Source organism: Quercus lobata, chromosome 9, assembly GCF_001633185.2.
Source record: "Quercus lobata isolate SW786 chromosome 9, ValleyOak3.0 Primary Assembly, whole genome shotgun sequence".
Classification (NCBI taxonomy): domain Eukaryota; kingdom Viridiplantae; phylum Streptophyta; class Magnoliopsida; order Fagales; family Fagaceae; genus Quercus; species Quercus lobata.
Genome location: NC_044912.1, coordinates 29,965,152 through 29,981,422, shown reverse-complemented (window position 1 = coordinate 29,981,422; position 16,271 = coordinate 29,965,152). Strand labels below are relative to the sequence as shown.

At 35.9% G+C, this 16,271-nt stretch overlaps 1 protein-coding gene and 2 long non-coding RNA genes across 3 annotated transcripts; 2 read left to right on the top strand and 1 right to left on the bottom strand.

The window, feature by feature from the left end:
- Positions 1-1,226: 1,226 nt before the first annotated feature.
- LOC115961044 lies at positions 1,227-12,071 on the bottom strand. Its single transcript, XR_004085287.1, has 3 exons — positions 11,988-12,071; positions 2,822-2,827; positions 1,227-1,240 (listed from the first exon to the last, which is right to left on the bottom strand). It is a non-coding gene; the product is annotated as an uncharacterized LOC115961044 (long non-coding RNA).
- LOC115961043 lies at positions 5,815-7,884 on the top strand. Its single transcript, XR_004085286.1, has 3 exons — positions 5,815-5,936; positions 6,812-6,896; positions 7,579-7,884. It is a non-coding gene; the product is annotated as an uncharacterized LOC115961043 (long non-coding RNA).
- Positions 10,823-14,280, top strand: LOC115961042. The gene is made up of 7 exons (XM_031080092.1): positions 10,823-10,939; positions 11,276-11,586; positions 11,699-11,920; positions 12,046-12,138; positions 13,308-13,409; positions 13,501-14,044; positions 14,135-14,280. Exons 2-7 carry the CDS (start codon positions 11,383-11,385, stop codon positions 14,152-14,154), a joined length of 1,185 nt encoding a protein of 394 aa, XP_030935952.1. The 5' UTR covers positions 10,823-10,939; positions 11,276-11,382; the 3' UTR covers positions 14,155-14,280.
- The last annotated feature ends 1,991 nt before the right edge of the window (positions 14,281-16,271 follow it).

Here is a 16,271-nt window from a genome sequence, read left to right as displayed (position 1 = left end):
AATTGAAAATAATCGATGGGTGACAAATTTTAAATTTTGCAATTTTATTTTAATTATTGTTATTATTTTATAACGATGCAAATATAGAAATTTAAGTCTTATATTTTGCTAATAATTTTTTATTTGATAATATTTTTTGGGTGGATGAAATTATAAAAAATTGTTTTCCTAATTGGTTCAATTAATCATTGCTAAGTTTTATTAATTTTCTCAGTTACATTATTCGTGTTATGGATTGTAAGCAAAAAAAAATAAGGTTTGAGAAAGTTTGTTTGAAACTAAAAGAATAATTTCCAAATTTTATATTCTTTTTAATGATTCACAAAATGTTATAAATAAATTTTATTAAAAAATGAATATTTTTGTTAACTTGCCCTTTGAATTTCTGAGAAAAATTGTATTATTTTCATTTTGGTACAACAAAATTTATATTTATGATTTATTATTGTTTCTATAATAAATAAAAATATGATTATGAAGTACATTACTCTTTATTAAATTATTTTAAATTGTAAAAAAAATTAATAAAATCACTATAAGATAATTATCACGAGCAACATGTAGGTTCACAACTAGTTAATCTAATGACTAATGAGGTTGTAAAAAATCTGGCATACAAACAAAGGAACATGTATCCCTACGACACCGATGTCTAGGTGGTTATCTACTTTTCTTCTTCATCTAATAGCAATAGTATTGAGGTTGTAAAAATCTCCCAGTTGCTATTTTAGCAACCAACTAGCAAAACGCCACTCACATTTGAGGGTGGGAACCCAAATTTTTTTACAACCTGTGAATAGTTGGTTCTCACTGTAGCTTAGGATGAAAAAAATATATATTGTTTTCTTGGAAATTATCTCCTCACTTTCTCTTGTCTCTGACTTTCTTCTCACTCTCACTTCTCTGCACCTTTCCTCTATTTTTTTTTTCTCTCTATCAGAGGATCAGTGGAACTAGGCATAGATTTCACTAGCTGAGGTTTGAATCAGTGGCCAGGGTTTGAATCAATGGATGTGGCTTCAGTGGAAAAGTCTAGGTTTTTGGGGCTGAGGCTTGAATCACTGTGTGTTTTTCTCAGGTGGCAAGGCTTTATCGGTGGCTAGGTTTTGCTTGCAATTGTTGGGTTGGTTTGAATCGGTGGTTGTGGATTGCTTTTGGTGGGTGTTTCAGTGGTGGGTGTAAATTTCAGTGGTTGTGGGTTGATGTTGGTGGTTGTGGGTGGTGGGTGATGGGTATTTGGCTGTGATTTGTTTAATGGGTTCAGATTTGGCTAGGTTTAGATTTGGTTGTTGGCAGTGTTGGGTTTGTTTAATGGTGTGGCGGCTACATCATGGTGGGTTTGGGTTCATCTGATTTGGGTTTTTTGTTGTTGTTGTTGTTGTTCTTGTTTTCTTTTTTCTTTTTTCTTTTTTGGGTGATTTTGGTATGGGTTTGTGTTTATTTTGGGTCTGGATGATTGTTGATTTTGGTATGGATGGATTTGGTTGCTGGGCTTGCTGATTTTGGTATTGATGGGTTTGTTGCTGGGAGCACGAAGAGAAGAGCGTATGTCACGACCCAAATCCATGGAGAATGAACATAGATGCATAACTAACTTGCTGATTTTACATAACTCGATAAACATAATTAATTTAAACATAATTCAATAAAACTCCAAATAAACAATGCTCTTAATAAATCTTTTACAATACTAAAATCCTCAATTTAGGGCAATCTCCTAAATAATGTGAAATCTAAAGCGGAATAAAAAAACTAATAATCCTTTAAGACTTCAAGTATTATTGACGTCGCCTAAAAACTTCCACGCTTTACCTTGCACCTTAAGAAGTAATCCAAAGGTTCTGTTCTCTAACTAAACTTTAATTTGAAAATTGTAATTGATGGGGTGAGTCATACATCCAGTAAGCAATTATACACAATACACAACAGGATAAAGTCAAGCAAAGCACAAGTATTTGACTTTTCACGAACTCATTCAATGATATCAAATATAATTATTCTAAAACATATAAAGAATCACTTAATACATATGTAATCCAGAGGCGGCTTGATGCATTTGAGGGCCTTAGGCGAAAATTGATCATCTTAATTTAGATGTAAAATTACTGCTAATTAACATGAACTACATAGAAATTTTTTTTTTTTTTTTTGGAATCTTTAAGACAGAAAAAATTTGACAAAATTTTTCATATTTGTTGATGTGGTAGATTAATAGTAGTAAGTAAAACAATGGTGTTAGTGGCAGATTTAGATGAAAACTAGTAAAAGTTTGCTAATTAAACTCTTATTATTATTCTTTTTTTTTTTAGAAGTGCAACATTCACAATATTTTTTACAACAAATCCTAGATTTTAAACTACTTTTTGTTTTTATTTGAAAATATCACTATAATTATTTTTTTTGCCATCAACAATAGGCTGTAATAACTTGCTACTTAGCATTAGTTGTAAAAGTGTTGTGAAAAATATTGTGGACGACGTTGCATTTTTCTTTATTTTTTTATTTCTTTTTCATCTAGTAAAAAAAATTATTTTATTTATTAATTATAAATAATCCTATTGGTTAAAATTTGGGGGCCTTTTTTTTACTTTGGGGCCTTAGGCGGCCGCATCTTTTGCTACACCATAGAGCCGGCCCTGATGTAATCACACCTTAAAATCATTCGAAAGCACATACATATGATTGATTAGAATACAACATCACATATACATATATCACATATTCTCACGTACAATCCTGTGAGCGAATACCAATATCTAACATCGGCTGGTGAGGGATCAACACTTTTTTCTCACATACAACCCTATGAGTAGGCTTACACATATACCTAATCAACTCAAAAAACACTTATTTTGAGTCTCATATCACAAAAATGCAAAGTTTATACAACATAGAATAATTTTCTTAATATTGACAATTATTCCAACAATAAAGGCATATCAAATATCACAATATCAAATTGAAGCATAAATCAAAGGATGTTTAACTCTCTTGGGGCATGAATAGAAACTAAGGAATTTATATAAATATTTTTACAATTCTTAAGTTAGTCTGAAAATTCAATTTGCTAAGAGAAACATTTTAAATAAAATTTGGAAAATAGGAATATAAATTTGAAATCATTTGGTTTTAAACAAATTTAAAGAACAAAAACCTTTTTAGAAAACTTACATTGAAACTCAACTCTTTTCGGAAAATAGTTTAGTTTTGAAATCATCTTTTAAATGAGGTTTAGACATTCAAAACATTATTTAGAATTCTAAGTTTCTCTTTAAAACATTATTTAAAAATTGAAATTTCTCTTTCAATGATGCAGAAATACTTTTGATAAACTTTAGAAAATGAAATTTTGAAATGCATAACTTTTATCTTCTAAGAACCTAATGGACAAAAACTTGTGCATATTATGCATAATTACTTACAACACTTGAATCACTCTGAAAGTCCAGCTGAAACACCCTCCAAAATAGTCTCAAAATACTCTTAAATAGGACCTATAATCAATCATGGAAATTACTTAATATCCTCCACAAAATATAAATCTTATTGAATTATACAAATTGACTCACTAAGATTATAATTTGCTGAACTAAATGATAACACTAATGCAAAGCATCTCTACCCAACCTAACTCACTAAATGATAACAGAGGATAGTGGAGCAAGCACATAAGGGTTGGAGCACCACCAACTTGTACCCAGCCAATACAAGGGAGGTGGGCCCACAGTCAAAGGATTCAAATGGTGTGGTTTAGTGGTGAGGGGAAAAGAGTCTATTTTGGGTTTCCAGCCATAGCTTCTTTTGGGAAAATTCTTTGCTAGGATGACATTTTTCCCAAAAGAGGTAATAGATGGCTAGACCACCTAATACATGCCATAGAGGTAGGTAAGGAAAAATCCAAGTTCTTATCAGTTTGGAACTGAGAGGTAGAGACTCATTGCAAAACCAAAACAAGAGGAATTTTACCATGAAACAAGTAGTGGTGCAGCAAGCGTGTACTAAGAAATGGTAGTGAACTCACCTCCTTTCAAAACAATCCATTGTATTTATGGCCTATTTTAGTCCATGTCCTATGACTCTCTCTATTTCTGGCACAAAACATAGATCATGACATGGATCTACTACTCTACTGTGGAATGACCCCTATAAAATAAGGTCCACTCATAGTTCTTAGATATAAGATATAATTTTACTCTAACCTAATTTAAATGTATACGTGTGTGGATCTTTCTCTTAGATACTTAAACTTGATCCTTGCCCCCTCTCACACCACTTATATTCATAGTTACATCAACCAACTTTACAACAGCTTATTTATGATAATGATGGCCTCTAGTGCTACAACAGTTTCAAAAAGAGTAGAGGAATAGTGGGGTAAATCATTGGCCCAAAGGATTTTTTCAAACTGCAGGTAACCGAACTCAAACTAGGAAGCACACCTAGTCGAACCCAGTATAAGCACCTTGAGACTGAGTGCCAACCAACTCAGCCAACCCCCTGAGTTATATATATATATATATATATATATATATATATAATGGAGTACATAAAGTAACATAAATTATAAAGTAATAAATTATAGAAAGAATCCATATGGCATACGGCATTAGAATACACATGACGTGTGCCACACTTCCACCACTACAAAACGCGGGGGCCTTGGGCCGCGTTTTTTAACCCGCGGCCATAAAAAACGCGGCCCAAGGTCAGGCAAAAGCCCCGTTTTTGAAAATGTGGCCCAAGACCTCCCTTAAGGCCGCGTTTCATACGCGGGGCCATAGGCAGGTTCTGAGGCCGCGTTTTGTTGAGATAAAAACGCGGCCTAAGGACTTCCGCATTTTATTTTTTCCCAAACTCTTTTTTTTTTTTTTTCTTTGTCTTCTTTTACTGTGGCCGCATTTTTAAAATGCGGCCCAAGGTTGAGCCTAAAGCCCCGTTTAAGAAAACGCGGCTTCACAGAACCTTAAGGTCGCGTTTTTTACCCGGGGCCATAGACAGGTTCTGAGGCCGCGTTTTTTTGAGATATAAACGCGGCCTAAGGACTTGTCTGAAGCCGCGTGTTTAAAACGCGGCTCTAGTTCTGTTCTGAGGCCGCGTTTTCTTAAACGTAAAACGCGGCCTAAGAGCTGGTTCTGAAGCCGCGTGTTAAAAACGCGGCTCTAGTTCAGGATGGGGCCACGGTTAAGAAACGGGGCTTCAGATTTCCCCTATAGCCGCATGTTAAAAACGCGGCTTTAGGGGAAGTATAAATATTAATAATAAAAATCTCTCCAACCCATCAGCTACCCTCCACCCGATCTCTGAAGCCCTCATCACCTCCATCCGATCTCTCCAACCCTCATCACCTCCATCTCTACGCTCCATCCGATCTGACCCTCATCACCTCCGTCCGATCTCAAGCCTCCATCTCATCACCTCCATCTCTGAAGCCCTCATCACCTCCATCCGATCTCTCCAACCCTCATCACCTCCATCTCTACGCTCCATCCGATCTGACCCTCATCACCTCCGTCCGATCTCAAGCCTCCATCTCATCACCTCCATCTCTGAAGCCCTCATCACCTCCATCCGATCTGACCCCTCATCACCTCCATCTCTACGCTCCATCCGATCTCACCCTCATCACTTCCGTCCGATCTCAAGCCTCCATCTCTCAAGCCTCCATCTCTGAAGCCCTTACCCTCCATCTCCGACCTCAACCCTCACCCTCCATCTGATCTCAACCCTCACCCTCCATCCGATCTCCAGATAAACCCTAATTTTTTTTCTTTCGTCAGATAAATCCTTCCATAAAAAACTTCGCCGACGCCGACGCCGACGCCGAGAGACCAGCCCAGCGCCGACGACCCCAACGCTGACAAGGCCGAACCCATACCCAACGCCGCCGAGCCCATCGCCGAGAAGGCTGGTTCACAAGGCTGTCGGTGGTAAAAAGCGTATGTACTCTCTCTCTCTCTCTCTCTAGTTTGCATGAATTTGGTGTCAATACCTGCTAGAAGATCATCATAAGGTTAAGTTTTGGATATCAATTATGTGGTTTCTTGTGCAATAATCTTTATCCTTGTTGTTGAATTTCCGTTAATTACTATGGTATAAAGGAAAGCTTGTTCTTGCAAGCCATTGCGTGGCTGCTAGGTAATTGAAGTGAGGAAAAAAACGAATATGGGAGTTGATCAGTCAGTTGGACTTTTATTTATATAAATCAAATATAGAAAAAGAAACTATATTAATAGGGAATGTTCAATTTCGGCTCTGAACAAACATTTGATGAATTGATGATGTTGGTAATGGTTGACGAGATGGAATGAAGTATGAATTTCTTGTCATATAAAATTATGATTCTAAAAATATACTAAATCTTAAAAAATTAATGTTATATATATATATATATGTGTGTGTGTGTGAAAAAGTATGATTTTTTTTTTCTTTCTTTTTCTTTTGGATAGGAAATTGGACATTTTAAAAATTAATTGAAAGAGTATACATCGTTTTGAGAGAGCGTGTTCTAGCAAACAAAAGTTCACTTTAATCTAGGTAGCATAATGCTCAACACCCTGAGCATGTTTTGCTCTCAAACGAATAAGGCTATTGCTATTCCAATGAACGCAATGATTTTCGTATTTATATTTGGTTGATAAACACATCTTATGTTTTGCATTGCTCCAACGAAGGCTTTCTTCTTAATCAAAGCTTTGAATTAGTGAAGCATGAGTAGTCTGTAGCTGTATGGTCTAAAAAACATTTTTTAATTTTTAACCTCTGTTTACTTGGTATATTTATTCTTTCTTTTTTGTGTGTATTTTTTTACCAGGCAAACGAGTGATCCTAGAAGTGGTTTTGCTACTGTTGAGAAGGACTTCCCTGGGGGCTTGACACCAATGCTTGGTGATAGAAAGGTCAGTAACATCTTAATACTATTTTGTGATATTATCCTTGATTTTATTATATCCATGAAAATAAAAAAGTATGTACCCAGCCTTCTAAGTTTCATATATTAGTACGGTTTTAGTGGTGGTGGTTGTAGTTTTCTTTTAGTAAATGATTTCACGAGACTTGCTTCATGGGGAAAAGAATAAAAATAAAAATCAAGAGATGCCCAGTGTACAACAGGAGAATGCTGCTAATGAGCCCTAGCTCTGGCTCAAATGGCACCTTCTTCCAATGTAAGAGACAGCTGGAGGATTTGGTTGAGGTTTAACTTTTAACACCTACTGGGTGTGGTTGTAACTTACCAACTAAAAAAAAGGGAATACGTGGTTATTTTTTATTTTTATTTTTTCACTTATCAAAAAAAAAAATTCTTAGTTTACTAATATCAATCCTGACAACTTGTAGATTCGTGAATATTACAAGCTAAAAATACCTCTTCACATTTCTAAAAGTTAGAGAATAGGTCACTAGAGGTATGCATTTGCATCCTTTTCAACACTGCTGATTTTCCTATGAAAAAGAAAGAGGTTAAGAATCATGCGTTCTGCTCAATAGCATTCCATTTGGGTTTATGTATCGTTAATTTTATTCTGTCTTTCCGTATTGCTTGCACTGATTACAAAGTGCAATTTTCTGTCCATCTTCTAGGTTGAGCACTTCTTCGGGATAAAGCAAATAGCTGATCTGGATTTGTGCTATAGACTGTAAATAAACCTTTTTTCTTTTCTTATTACAGAAAAGAGCTATTGTTTAAAGAAATTTTGCTCTTTGTTTATACTACACTTTACTTGAGCAGGGTTGCATTCTGTGTGTGTGTTAAACAACATGCTGAATCAACTGGATTTTACCGTCAACAGCTCAAGTCAGATGTGAAAAATCCATATTATTGATTAATTCCTTGGCCTGAACCCACATTCTTTGCACTTGAGACTTTGGGAGATACCTATAAGTGGGTATTTTTTTTGTATATTAACATGAGCGCTGATACTGTATATGCTTGTGTCTCTTAAGAGATGCTCTCCATATCTAAGACCTGGATATAGTTGCTAAGGATTTGCATGGAAGAATATATTCATGGATTAAGGATATTGAACTTCCCACAACTATGGCTTTCCTTAACACCAACAGTTGGGAGTGCGTAGGACCTAACCCCATGATTAATGTTCCATTTATACATGTTACCAAACCCACCATCACCAATTTCCTCACAAATAAATTTATCAAGCATTGCTTTGCATCATGCATTCTCTGTTATGAGGTCATACAGTTACTCAAACCCAGCTATAAGAATAATGAAAACATTATCAAGATTTGTTTGTTTTCTAAATTTATGTAATTAGATATTCTTCTTTAATTCACTTTGATGGAAGCACATTATATATATAGTTAAAATGGTTGTGGGACAGTTTTTGTGCCTGTGTTTTATGGTTTTGTTCAGGTCATCTAATGGGATTAGTGCAAATATTGGGTTGTGTTCTCTGTCTTCTTGAACTGGACTAATCTTAAGTACGATTTCACAGCTGGGTTTTGAGTTTTTTCATAAATAGTGGCTTGGTGTGGGGGACATCTGGGAATCTAGTTTCTTGAGATTTTGTGACATTTTACTTAACCTTTTTTTTAATCTCAAGCCATCCATTTTTAATCCCAAAAGGAAGGATGTGTTATAAGAATGACTTTACTGCCATATTTAAAATAATTGTATTTTATACGATTTTGTTAATGAATACCTTAAAAACATATTTTCAATAATATTAAAAATTTAAGCCGAATGACAAGAACAACACCTAGCTATTATACTCAATCTTTAGGAAATAACATTGTTCTCTCTAATTCTAAAAATAATTAACACCATACCTCCTTTATGGCCCTATTTCCCCTTAAAGTTTAGTGGGGTTAACATTGGACATGGAAATGTTTCTTTTTAAGGAAGGTTAAAATGCAAAACCACCTCATAGGGTTTGGATAAGTTACAAAAACACCAATAGAGTTTTAATTCTTCTGTATAGCTTCATGAGGTTCTCAAAAACCATGTGTTGGAAACCTCACAATTTGCCAATTAAGCTGCAAAGCTATTATCAAATAGATTACCAATTTATTAAATAAATAAAATCTAGAAGAATACATCAATTGAAGATACCCAATGAGTGTAGGGCACCCAAGCTCTCTACTTGTGGAACATACAAAAGGAAAAGCAACCTTGAACGAGAGAGACTTTCAAATGTACACTAGGGAAAAGTAGACCCCAAACTTTTTTAAAATATTTTGTTGACCCTTTGAAATAAAATTTTGAACTCCTGATCCCAAACTTTTTTAAATTCAACAGATAAAATGAGCTTAAATATGATTACCTAGACAATATCTTAGCATGTTTAAACATTAAATGCAAAAAGCCCAACAAAAACCAATTTGATCTAAAATATAGGGGAAAAAAATAGTAAGCCCAACATCAAAAGTAGAAAATTTGTTGACCTTAAACTTCAAGAAAATTTTCTGTATGGTTCTCTGCTTTTGAATTTCTTCTTTCCTTCTTTGTATTCTGCTTTCATGTCTTGGTATTTAGCTTATGCTTCTGCTCCGTTTATCTTTCATTTTTTTTTATGCTCTGTTGATGCTGTTTTCAAATGGGTTTTCTGGTTGGTTTGTATGAAGGGATTTTTATTGGTATCTGATGGAGTTTTCAGTGTTGGGTTTACAGTGACTATTTTTGGGTCTTCCTGAGAATTGTTAAGGGTTTGACAGTGGGGTTTTGGCTGTAGTTCCAGTGGGATTTTTCTTGGCTTATTGTAGGATATTTGTAGTGAGAGTTTTGGAGGATTTGCTGGGTTATTTTCAGTGGGGGTTGAGATTGTCGATTTTGGGGTTGATTTTATGGGTTAAAACAGGGATATTTATGGTTCTATTTGGGTTTGCAAGGGCATTGTTTTTGGGTATTTTTGGTGGTGTTCTTGGCTGGGAATTTGGGTGTTTCAGGGATTCTTGCAGGTTTTGTTTGTGAGAAGGTTTTGTTTGTGTATTTTCTGGGTTTTGATAGTTTTTGTAGCGTGTCTGGGAGTTTGGGTGTTTATCTGTGGAGAGGGTAGAGACGTGTGAAAAATATTTAGGAAACTTGATTTGCATGGGAGGCCATACTTATTTTTTAGTAAAAGATGGTGAGGTCGCGTGGGATGGGAGATCGCTTTTTCTTTGGCACTTGGCCAGCTTGCAATTTGTTGAGGGTATGGAAAATATTTGGTTGTGCATGGAACCAAATTGGCTGTGCAAACTTGGGGGTAAGGACAGAATTTGTTAAATCTTCTCCTCGATGGGTTCTACAAGAAGTGAGATTTAGGGAAATGATCCAATTAAGTACCACCACTTGACATAATTAGGGACCAAATCGATTTCAAATGTGCACTTCTTTAAGCAATTAATAAAAAGCAAAGCCTAAAATGGTGATGACCCGATTTAATAGAATTGGACTTGTTCCTTGGAAAAGTAAATGAATTTCTAAGGAACAGAAACTCCAATGAAATTGGACTCAATAAATATAGTGGCACACATTTCATGCAAAATCAAGTAATACTAAGAAGGAAAATGGTAATGAGTGTCCTTAAGGAAATTTTACTAAACTTCTTTGGAGTTTGGGTTAATATTCCTAACTCCATTTAGCACAGTTACTTTTATCTCATATTCTGTTCACTGTGGATGTGTAACATCCTTGTCATCAGAGAAAAAACAAAAAGAAAAGAGGGGGTCAAGTCAGATTTTTAGTTCGCACGTCCCCCCCACCTAACACCAGTCCCCATCACTCATTTTCACCCACCTCTCTTCTTTCTATTGGCTGGCTGCCTCTATTAGGGTCTTTCATTTTCTTTCTTTTATCTTTACTTAAACACACACACACACACTCACTTCCACACTCACCCACCGGCCTCCACTCCAAAGCAATCAATCCTCACCATCATTTTTTCAACAAGATCACTGCAAAAATACTTAGGAACCCCAAAGCATCTTCATCACTTTATTTGAGGTAAAAGTTCTAATTTCTTTTGATGGGTATTATGTTTTTGTTTGAGGTTATTTTACCCAAGCTGTAATAATGATATTCATGTGATTTACGAGCTTTGGAAATGATATTCAACTTGGCTGTGCATGTACATGACACTGGCAGTAATGGTGTTACCAATATTATAGGTATTATGGTTGACTTATTTGTTATTATTAGTTTCTTTAAGTATCAAAATGTCCACATTTACAAAGATCACATATATCATGTTAGTTGAGCACTTGAGCTATATACAGTGACTTTTCTGTAATTGTGAACTTTGAAATTTCATTCTCTCTAATAATGGTTTACTATATGCAGACGATTTGGTCCAAGAAACCGCACCATCCAATGATGGGCGTGCAGAAGATGCAGTTCGGGAAACCCCAATATCCAATAATATAAATAAAAGACGTGGAATAACGCTAATGCAGCGAATATGGGCTCTCCCACCGAACAAGAAACTTGTATGTGGGTTAAATGGGAGCATGCAACCGGTTGGGGAAAGCGGGCAAACATTCAAAAGGTGGTTGGGCACCTTATGCATCTGCCGCAACTATTGCCCACTTATGCCTGCTACTTGGACGCATGTCGACCGTAAATGCAAAGAAGACGCCTGGGTAGAGATAGAGGTTGTATCAAATTAAGCTACTTTTAATTGTTATGTATAGTCGTGTATGTGCTAAATGACATTTTCAGTAGGGTGAATTATTGCACTATGCTAACTCAATTTTTGCATTTCAGAAAAAGTGGATCATTGACCCAGATATTATCAAACCAGCAAATCAAATGAACTGGGCAATGCACTTGTTAGGGGAGTTGAGAAGGAATCGAAGGAGTAAGTTAAAAAAAAAATGCTACCCAAAAGATGCGTTAATAGAAGAGGTTTATCTCAAAAAACCATCTTGGGCTGACGAGCAGGACTACCGCGCACTAGTTGACTATTGGTTTGCCGGTAAAACGAAGGTTGCGCTATTTTCTTGCTCTATTATCTTTTACTGGTACTATACATATGATGTAGAAATGTCTATACCGAGTACAGTGTTTTAACTGATTTGTTTGTTTTAATTTGTTGGCGGGAATGTGTAAAGGAATTAACGGATACGAACAAGAGAAGTCGTTCGTTTCAGACGGATATAGCGAGGACAGGGCCTATAAGTTTTGCACAAACTGCTGACAATATGGTAAGAAATGCATTATGCAACAACATTCACAGTTTTAATGCTCTACTATTTTAATTGAACTTGTGACATATTGGTGGTATCAATAAATTCTAGTTGTATTTATTTATTTATTTGTTGTTGAAAGAACATGGTCGATTCGAATTCATGAAAATTAAAATAGATGTTGTCGGCGTGAGTTTAGCATTGAGGAAGGGCTTGCATGGAGATGACAGTAATGGTGGCAATGCCCAACATTGTCGTAGGGTCCAAACTAAGCAATCCACAATTTCATTACTGTAATAATATAAACTTCTTGGTTTAGAAATAATCAATATTAAAAAATCACAAATAGAGTTTCCGTACATATTGTTTGGTTGAATTAAAATTATTATGTGTGATGAATCTGAAGAGTTTGAAGAAACTAGTTTACTGATCATATGCACAGTGTTGGGGTAAGGAAGACTTGGCTTTTTTGCATGTTTATGATTGTTAATAGACATTTCTTGTGATATTTCCTGTTTTTGATTAGAGATTTCATTAATATTTATGTTTGCCACTTTGTTAGCAAGAGTTTGGTTTGGTATATAGCAATTGGGATGCATATAGGCAGGGGGTTGTAGCTGCGTTTAAAACGTGGCTATAGAGTAATTGTAAAAATATTTAGGGGGTTGTAGCTGCGTTTGAAACGTGGCTATAGAGTAATTGTAAAAATATTTAGGGGGTTGTAGCTGCGTTTAAAACGTGGCTATAGACAAAATTCTAAAAATAGTTAGGGGGTTATAGCCGCGTTTTAAACGTGGCTATAGGTAACAGATATAACCACATTTAAGAAACGTGGCTATAGTTGTGGCATTGTAGCCGCGTTTTAAATGTGGCGAAAATGTCTTCAAAGCTGTCAACAAGGGTGCTATGGCCACACTTTTTCAAACGTTACCTCTTATAAAATGGCTATTTTATTAAATCAAAGGGCAAGAGGGTTGGTACCAAAAACCGCTTGATACACAGCATTCACATGAAGAAAACAACTCGTCTTTTTGAACGTAATAAACTACATGTTTACGGAATTTGTTTTATGGTTATATTGCATGTTATGTTCCAAATTCCATTTGCTATGTTTGGTTGTCGATTCTCGCTTCATATCACCAACATAAATTTTCACTATTGTAATGAGACTGTTGAATATGATGTAGGCAAAAGAAAGCGGCCAAGCAGTGGAGCGTGCAGATGTTTTCATAAAAGCATACTGCACGAAAGATGGGACTCCTATTAGTAATGAAGTGCGAGAGAAGATTGTAAGCCTATATCATAACCTATTTATTTTCTAATTTGTGCGTGAAATGTTTATAGCAAATAATATGTTATTTGGTTCTTATATGAAAACAGGAGAAAATGAAAGCAATTTTAGCCAACGGGGGCAAACTAGTAGGAGACCATCGCGATGGAATTCTCTGGGCAAAAGATGATGCGTTCGCTCAAGTGATGGGCAAAGAACATTCTGGACGTGTCCGTGGGGTCGGTTTTGGACCAACCCCATCAGGAAGAAGTGGGTCCAACCTTCCATGTGTGCCTGGGCCGTCGTCCACTGAAACAGCCCAACGAATGACTGCATTGGAAAATTCGATGAGGGACCAACTTGCTGACTCAGAGCAAAGGCATCAGCAGCAACTGGCCGAAGCACTGGCCGAAGCAAAGCGGGAGTCAGATGCACGGCATAAGCAGCAACTAGCCGAAGCACTGGCCGAAGCAAAGCGGGAGTCAGATGCACGGCATGAGCAGCAACTGGCCGAAGCAATGCGCGAATCAGAAAGACGGCATCAGCAGCAGCTGGACGAAACAAAGCGGGAAATGGGTGAGGCAAAGCGGAGAATGGATGAAATGGTAGCCTTCTTACAAAAGAATGTCATCTCAAGTTTACACGGTTATTCAGGTAATACAAACTTTGCGTTTAATGGCCATAAAACTTGCGTGTTTATTGCAATATTATGTGCTACTAATATTGCGTATATAATATTTTCAGGTAATAGCGCTACATCATAGTGAGGACTCTTCGTGGACTCTTGTAATGTATAATTGTTTGGATATTCGGAATATTGTAACTTCGTGGATATTGAAAATATTGTAAACATGATTGTAATATTGTGTCAAATATTGTAACTTCGTGGACTCTTCATGTATAGTTGTTTGGAATATTGAAAATTAATGCTTGAGAAATTTCTTATTAGAGAAAATTAATGCTTGGAAGTCTGGGTTTGACAGGTATAGAGATATTTTGTATGTTTGACAGGTTTGTAAAAATCTGCCCAGAAAAAGGAAATAAGAAGGGAAAAAAAAAAAAAAAATACTATAGCCACGTTTTTAAACGTTAAAAACGTGGCTATAGACCAATTCATAATAAGAATTCGGGGGGCTGAAGCCGCACTTACAACGCGGCCTAAGGTTTTAATTTTGGGCCGCGTTTTAAACGCAGCCCAAGGTTGAAACTTAGGCCACGCTTAAAACGCAGCCCAAGGTTGAACCTTAGGCCGCGTTTAAAAAGTGCGGCCTAAGACCTGAACCTTAGGCCACGGTTAAAACGCGGCTTAAACGAGTGTCACAGGCCATCACAATGGGAGCTTAGGCCGCACTTTTTAAACGCGGCCTAAGGATCAACCTTAGGCTGCGTTTTAAACGTGGCCTAAGGTAAACGCTTAGGCCGCGTTTAAAACGCGGCCTATGGTAAAGGCTTAGGCCGCGTTTAAAACGCGGCCTAAGCCCGTACCCTTAGGCCGCGTTTTAAACGAGGCTATAGGACTAGGGCTTGGGCCGCGGTTAAAAAGTGCGGCCATAGGACCATCAGTCCTATAGTCACGGGTTTTAGGCCACATTATAAACCGTGGCCTAAAAAAACGTGGCTATAGGCTATAGCCACGTTTTTTTGCGATATAGCCGCGTTTTAAAAACGCGGCCAGAGGACCTTTTTTTTGTAGTGCACCCTATGGCACTTGTGTGTATGGTCAAGAACGGATGGAGGTTTTTTAATTAGATTAACAACTAGTTGCTAACCCATGCAATGCATGAGATAGTTAAACAAAAATTACAAACAACAAACAGTGGAGCTCGATGGTCGCCATTTATGTACATTGTAGATGGAGAAGGTGTTCTTGATTTTGCCCAAAGTTTTCCTCAGTAAGATTTCACATTTTCATTCGAATATAGCTATATCCATGCTTCTTTTCTTTGCTTTGAAAATGTTGCATGTGTGTCTTTTGAGATGAGAATGGTTAAGAGCAAGATTTGGATTTGTTTTCTTTTAATATTCTGGCATTGTCTAATTTAGCCAATTGAAGTTTGTGTAATCAATTGGAAGGCTGTTGGTTACTAAAAATGGATAAGAAGAAAAGTATAGAGATCTAAAATTTGAAATTCTTAGATCTTTTGGGTTGTGTGTGTGTGTGTGTGTGTTCAAATGTGGGGATATGAAGTGAGTATTAAAATTTGGATTTGATTTCTTTTGTTTTCTGGCATTTTCTTATGTAAGCAAATTAAGTTTGTAAAATGAGTTGGAAGTCTATTTGGTAACTCAAAAAGGATAAGAAGAAAAGTATTAGCAATTTGAATTTTACAATTCTTAGATATTTTGGGTTATAAGTTTTTTTTGGAGTTCAAATATTATTTTTCCCCTTTTTGTTTCTATTTGCCTTATCATTTTTCACTTATTTATTTATTTTCATACTTTTTGTAATTTGTAATTAAATTTCTGTTTAATATAAGAATATCGCATAAATATGTTTTTGTTAATAGTTGTGCAAATGTGTGGTTTTTCCTCAGTCATTACATTTTATAGGAAACTACATAATACTTACTTGTGGTTTAAGCCTATTTTGGCTTTGGAATATTGCCATTTCATGGTTCACAATTGTCATTAAGACAAATGATATAGTAGATGTTTAAATGAGATTTCTCTTTGCAATTTAATCTCGGTTTAAACATAATTTTAACTCTCTTTTTATTTCTCGCCACCAAGATAAATAGAGAAACAAAATTTAACTTACATGGTTTGTTGAAATTATGCCTTCTTTGTTAAAGTAAGAAATTATGTGAATGTCACTTCTTTAGAAAAATGTGCTTCTTGGAGTTAAAGCTCCTTTCTTGCTTGTCAAGCCACAAGAATAGTA